At 34.7% G+C, this 7,483-nt stretch overlaps 1 protein-coding gene across 1 annotated transcript in view; it reads right to left on the bottom strand.

Annotated features, from left to right (window-relative positions):
• CFAP47 (cilia and flagella associated protein 47) overlaps positions 1-7,483 on the bottom strand; it is a 428,524-nt gene that overhangs the window by 295,393 nt on the left and 125,648 nt on the right. The window contains exon 27 of the mRNA XM_011996297.1: positions 4,288-4,388. Coding sequence (XP_011851687.1) covers positions 4,288-4,388 — 101 coding nt within the window. The remainder of the gene's footprint in view (positions 1-4,287; positions 4,389-7,483) is intronic.

Below are 7,483 nucleotides of genomic sequence, written 5' to 3'. Positions count from 1 at the left end.
CATAGACTCTGCAGTTGGAAAAATCTGACTTGAAAACTTGGCACCCCTATTCCTACTCACAGTTAAACTGTGAGTATGTTATACAAATTATTTAAAACGTGTATTTATCCATAAAATGAGACCAAAGGTTCTGAGATCATGAGTTTGTTGTGAAGATTACTTTAAAGGCAATAACAAATACAAATGAGCTATTATATACTAAGTTTCTTCCCTCTTTCATAACAGAGTCATTTAGAATTTGCTTGAGACTCTGTACTCAATAGGTGTGCGTTGTCTTCAGAATGCTACACCACTATAGACTTCATAGAAGTGAGCCTTAGAGAACTCGATGATAAGATTATCTGTGGTAGATGCATTAGGCTAAATGTTTTTAACTTACCATTAAATGATAAAAAGTTCCTAGTGGAACGCAAAGCCACATCTATACCCTTTCAACTAAACTCAATAATTCACTTTTTAAAAGAATTTTCAGATGAGCTATACTAAAATAATCATACTGCTTTACTTTTGGACACATTCGATGTATTTTAAGATTTTACCTTTATTGATCACATCATACCCTAGCACACACTACCAAAGTGTGTGGGATCTGAGGCCTCAAATTTCATTAGAATTCCCCAGGATAAGCTGCTCACTCTCTCTACATATTCAGATTTTTCATTCGTAAAGCGAGATATATAAGGGCATCTAACTCAGAACTTCTAGGAGGACTAATTTAAAGGACAAATAGAAGGCACTTAGCAGAACACCATATACCTGGGAAGCATTAAATATATATTAGAAATTATTACTCTACATATTACTAAAGATATTTTAGGATATTTAAGAATTATAATTTCTTTCTTTTGAAATATTTCCCCAAATGGATGCATTATTTTAACATATAGACTTTATGCTTAATAATCTAACAAAAATGTTTTATTTATTTATTTATTTTAAAGAGATAACAATATTATTTATTGCCCAGTAATTAATCATTATTTTCTGGAAGTAAATTATAAAGCATATAAAAGTGATAAAGCAATCACAACCACAGTGATAATAGCAAATAATAATGAAGTAATATTAATAACAATAATTTCCATGTATTTGCAGTCTATGGTTCCTCACAAAAGCCCTTTTAAATAGATAAAACAGATATTATCAGTATTCTGTTACTGTTCTGTCATGGACATTTTGCTTAATAAAAGATGGTAAATTTGAAAATTTGAGAATAAAAGATAAAATCATATGGCATAATAGTGTGGTTAGAACACAAATGAGAATTGCCATCCAGTTCGTGTGACTCTTCATAACTATTATGCTGTATAATCTGAAATCCTCCCCCTTGAAGTACAGTAGAATATAAAAATATTATGTCGATATTAGTCAAAAAATATATATTTTTTTTTTTTTTTGAATTGAGAAGGAGTCTCACTCTGTCGCCAGGCTGGAGTGCAGTGGCATGATCTTGGCTCACTGCAACCTCTGCCTCCTGGGTTCAAGCAATTCTCCTGCCTCAGCCTTCTGAGTAGCTGGGATTACAGGCACGTACCACCACGCCCAGCTAACTTTTGTATTTTTAGTAGAGACAGGGTTTCACCATGTTGGCCAGGATGGTCTCAATCTCTTGACCTCGTGATCTGCCTGCTTCAGCCTCAAAAAGTGCTGGGATTACAAGCGTGAGCCACCACGCCCGGCCAAAAAAAAAAAAAATCTTTAAATTTTGACAATGTGTGTTAAAATTTTGAGATATCTATCTCTCCCTATATAGCTCCACTCTGTCAACTGCATTATTCCATAAATTGCTTTAAAATAATTTTTTGGTGTTCAGAATATGCTATTTCACATGTAACCCATTCTTTTATGAAAATATATAGCTAAAAGATGCCTCCCTGAGGGTTTATAATTCAAGTAATCCATTTTACAATACTGAATAAATACCTTTTATCTGCTAGACACTGTGTGAGGCACTATGGACACAAGGGTGAAAAAGAGAGAGGTGATTCCTACTCTCACAGACTTTATAGGTAGCAACATTTAGAAAAAGACATTGATAATAGGCAGGTTAAGTCAAAATGTAGTAAGGGTCATGACAGAAGAATTGCACAGAGCTATGAGGATACACCAGAGAAACACATAATTTTTGTATGCAGAGACAGGGATCTTCCATAACTGTGTACGGTGTCGTGGGTAAAATGCTTCAGTCACAAGAAAGAATATCAATAAAGATCAAGATGCTCAAAGAACTTGCAGAAGTTTAACGTGGCTTGAGTATAAAGGGAAAAATGTCCAGAAATGAAAACTAAGCCACTTGCTAATGTGTGGTCTTGTAGGCTTCATCCACCTAGCAATGATATTCTATGGAAAGATTTTATACCTGGGAATTAAAGAAATGAATTTTCAGTTTGTAAATGGCGTGAGGGTAGGATTGTGAAAGGGGAGACCATTGTAGGAGGAAGGGGAACAGTTTAGAAACTCCTGCAACAATCCTGGAAAGGTTTTATGGCAGCTTGAATATTTGTAGTGGCAGGGGAGAGGGAGAAAAGTGAATGGATTTCATAAATATTTAGGCAACAAAAGGGACAGGAATTGGTGGACTGGAAGTGGAGTGTGAGAGAGAAGACATTGCCAATGATGGCACTCAGGTTTCCGGATTTGGCACCTGTATGGACTACAGGCACAAACACAGAGATGGGGTATATAGAGAACAAAATTTCAGAGAGAGGACTTCAGTTTGGGATATGTTGTTTTGGGGGTGCCTACGGGAATGAATGATATCCAGAAGGCAGTTGGATCTGAATTCCTGAATCTCTGAGAGGAAACAAGGCTAGAGATATAGCCCACGGATTATAGCTGGTCATGAAAGGAAGAAGAGAGGGGTCAGAACTCCTACTGACACAAATAATTTAAAAGTACAGATAGAGGAAGAGGAATCTATGAAAGATGCTCAGAAGGAACAGTCAGAAAGGTTAAAGGAGACCAAAAGAAGTATGGTATGTGGAAACCCAGAGAAAGTTTGAAGATGGAGAAAGAGAACAGTCAACAGTCTTAGCTGTGCTCAGTAGTTTAGTAACGGCAGCATAATGGATAAATTCTTCTTCCTCACCCCTGAATTTTTTTTCCAGTTAAAGGCAGCAGAAGTATTCTAATTGTTTAATTTCCTCTGCTACTTTTCTCCTTCTCCCTGGGAAGTTGAGTGATTTATCTTACTGTCAGATTTGGAAAGAATTAATAAGGAATGCATGGCCTGAAGCTACCCTTTTTGCTCTTTGGAATGAGCCTGCTGGCCACTGAGAAAATATAGTCTCCTTTCTCCTCTCTGCTGTCTTCCCAGATGCTCACTCAAAGCAGCTAAGAGAGAGACAGAAAGGAAAAGATAAGCAAGGTTACTTAATTCAGAAAGGTACCTGGGTAAAGGGATTCAGACAAAGGAATGGGTTAAGGCAAGAGAGAGTCCTGGCTCCCAGCTTTGTGACCAGTAAAGAGTCACGATACATGCTTGTGACTTGCTTGTCAAAATCCAGTTCCTATCCAAGAAAGTATTTGGAAGTTCAGAGTGGTACTGCTTAATGGCCTCTATTTCTTCTGAATAGTAAGAAAAAAGAGTCATCCCCTGAAATTAAGGTAGAATAAGACTAAATATGTTTCATCAGAGTTGTAAATATTTGAAGAAATAAGTGAAGAATATGAGAAAATTGGTTAAAAACAAACAAAAGACCTCTAATTCAGCACTGAAAGTTAAGACCTTGACGATCTACACAGATGGGATTTTTTTTTTTGTTACCCACTCTTCCTTCTTTCTGTAATGTAATCCCCCGTATCTTGCCCTTCATATTTCTCCCTGCTCACTGGCTTGTTTAGTATTCTTAGCTTCTCTCACAATTTTCCCCGCAGCAATTCCAGGCTGATCTAATGACCATACTCTGTTCCACTTTAATTCATCATACATTCCAAGAATTGTTCCCTTTCTAAATCACTGATACTCAAAAAATGACAGAAGGTTCCCACTACTACAGAATAACAGGCATAGCATTATGGTCCTGTACCTACATTCACTGCCTTACACCTCCTGTCACACCTGCATGTTTTTGCTATATTGTCTTTTGCCCAAATCATTCTATTCAAACTAGATCGTCAACTTTTGGAATTAAGAGACATACAGATTCTACTCTCAATGACAAGCACAGCTCCTACCAGAGGCAGCAGTTTAATACAATTGACAATTTTAAATTCACTTTATTTCTAGACATTGGCCAAGAACTCACACAGTGAGAGTTAGAGATAAATAAGTCATACGTAGCTTACCATTCTTTAAAATAATGTTTTGCTTATCCAGATGAATTGCCATATAGGGGTAAATAGTAAGAATGCAGTTTTCTGCTGTTGCAGTAACTGGAAGTGAAAACCTGAAAGTGAAAACATTGCATATCAATACAATAAAAATTTCAGATGCAGTAAATGCGATGCATTTAAGTATCCCAGATGTCCTTAATGATGAAGACATGATTTATTCATTTTTTCTTTCTACTTACTTTGTTTTTTTAACCATCTACTCAACGTTAATGATTTTTAAAATTTTACTTTTAAATATTTTAACAGATATAAATTTCACTGTCAAGTGTGCTATAGAACACAGACTGTAACTGCACAGGTGCAAAAATGCAGATTCAGGAAAGTTTGGAGTTGAAGGTGTCTCATAGTTAATTTACTCCGTTCTTCTATGGAGTGCCTGACAAATGGTATGTAGCCTTGGATGACACTATTAGGGAGACACTACCAGATGGCATTCACAACACAGAAACAGCCCGTTTTATATCTGGAGAGCTGTAACTTCAGAAGTTCTGTTCCAGAGCAACATAGAACAAAACCTACAACCTGAATCCTATTATCGTTCTTCAAATATTTAAATAAAATCATTAATTTTTCTCTAAGGTTTCTCTTCAGATTTCGGAAATTTAGAGCATTTGAGGATTCTTTCTACTGCCAAGTCTCCAAATCTCTTATATATCAGTCTCATTTATTTACATGACCTTTTGTTTTGTGTTTGTCCTTCTTTGTCCTTCAGTCTGAGGACTGAAAGCAATATATTCTGCAAAAGTTATTCAACAAGTACAGAGTACTATTACCTTCAATAACCTGCATACTCTGTTTTATGAAAGCATTGTGAAATTGTCTTATTATGTTTACCAGCCACAAAACACTCTTAAACTATATTTGGATTGTCTATCTTGTATGACAATTCTATTCTTGTACAACTGATTTTTTTTTAATAGAAGGGCTATATTTTATATCTATACCACTTTAATACTGCCTTATTAATTTCTGATCTGCATTATAGTATACCAAGAAAATATCACTACTGTATCAGCCATCTATCATCTACTAGTACTTTATGGTCACTAGCTGAGGTAAAATGCCAAAATCCCACGTTTTAATGCAAGTAACTATAAGTAAATATAGAATAGGATGAAAGTAAAAAAATGTTCATAGCTGAAATATAATGAGTTATCAAATAAATCAATGGTAAACATATACTACATGCAATTGAATGATTTCCACCTCAGTTCTACACACAATATTTTCCAGTAAGAAAGAAACTACATTTTTCTCTTTATACATTGATATGTGTTAACATTTTATGTAAAATACACACACTCAACATCATCTTGGTTAACAAACACTAATCTTATCTTTCTTTTCTATGGATCCTAAGCACATGTATCAGATGGCCTTATTCAGGATTACATTTCATATCTATATGTAATTTTTACCATATGATATCATTCTTAAATTTAAATTTCCTTGATAGCATAAATCAGTACTTCTACAAATTGTGCACTTGTGCTAAACATAGTGATCAATCAATATTTCATTAGCCAATTATCTATATTTAATCAATAATTTTAGATTAAATAACATAGTTTACATAGAGACACCATCATCACTACCACATAGAATAAGAAATATTATTTTTTAAATATGACTACAGAAGGAATAAAAGACCACTGTAATAAATTCTGTGGATGCTCTGCCTTTATACACATATTCCCTGGGATGTTTCCTGGGGCAGGCCCATAGCCAACACTTGTGGGTGTGGAAGTTTCAAATCTCAGCTCCATCACCCCAATCACAACAAAAACTGTGATGTCATTTCAGTTCTGGAGAAACCTCCAGGATTAGGTTGCTGTTGAGATTTCAATTTAAATGTCACATTTATTTGGAGTGATCAATTCCCTGTTCTACTTCTCTTACCCCTTTATTGTTGTTTGGGTGGGGGGAACATTTCCTTAATGCACAGACCCATGAATCATCATCTAAAAGTAAGCTTGTGGACAAAGTTACCTAAGACAACTACTAAATTAACAAACAAAAGAAACACTATCACTTGAAATATTTCCAAAATGATAAAGAATTAAGGAAAATAATTCTGAAAATAAATTTTACTCCAAGAATGAAGTGGAAATAAATATAATAATGTTTGTTTCTCTTACAAACCCAGTTTGCAGAAGATAACATTTGATTTCAGATGTTCCTCATGGTAAAAAAAATAGCCAACATGTACAAAACTGACTTGACCAGATTCTTTTCATAGAGCATATAATACAGAAATTAGACAAGTAATATGGCATGGAACTATGGACACTTCACTCATCTATATTACTATTAAAAATATATTAAAACAGAAAAAACAGACATACAGTTGGTAGTACCAAGAGCCTACATTTTAATAAAAATATTTCTGGGTAAATAGAGCAATTTGTGTTACTTCATCAGGGAACAATGGTAATATTTATGAATTCCCTATGCCAATGCATACAGACACAAATGGTTACTGACAGATGAATTGTTCTAAAAAATACTCAGTATTACAGTAACAATGAGATGAAAAGGCCCTTCGATATTATGAGTTTCAATTCCATTATAAGATTTAAATAGCTACCTCAGGCATGTGTGATTTAAAATAGTTCTACTGGGTAAAAATCAGAATGAATATTCCTGGTAATAAGAGAGTCGAAGATATGATGTGAATGTTAATGAAAATGTGAACGGGCTTGTACTATTTGTGGCCGTGTTTCCTGTTATAAGAAATATTGCGTTTGGTCATTTGGTTGTGGTGGTGTCCACCGGTTGTCTTCATTTCTTTTTATAGCAGCATTAGAAATGTAATTTACATACTCTAAAATTCATATTTTAAAGATGTACAAATCAGTGTTTTTTAAAAATATAATCACAGAGTTGGACAACCATTACCATTATCTAACTTCAGAAAATTTTCATCATCCTTAAATGAAACCCTCTACCGCTTAACAGTCACTCTCTATTTGCAACTCCACCCCACCCCCAGCCCCTGAAAACAACTAATCTGTCTCTACAGATTTTCCTATGCTGGAAATTTCTCTTTTGGAAATTAGTAAGTACTCCGTGGATGAAATGTGGAGACCATGTGTACATCCCTATCCTCACCAGTCTTTCATATTTTGATACTGAATGGTATGATGAC

This window comes from Mandrillus leucophaeus, unplaced genomic scaffold, assembly GCF_000951045.1.
Source record: "Mandrillus leucophaeus isolate KB7577 unplaced genomic scaffold, Mleu.le_1.0 Scaffold509, whole genome shotgun sequence".
NCBI classification, from domain to species: Eukaryota; Metazoa; Chordata; class Mammalia; order Primates; family Cercopithecidae; genus Mandrillus; species Mandrillus leucophaeus.
This window is presented reverse-complemented; position numbering and strand designations above follow the sequence as displayed.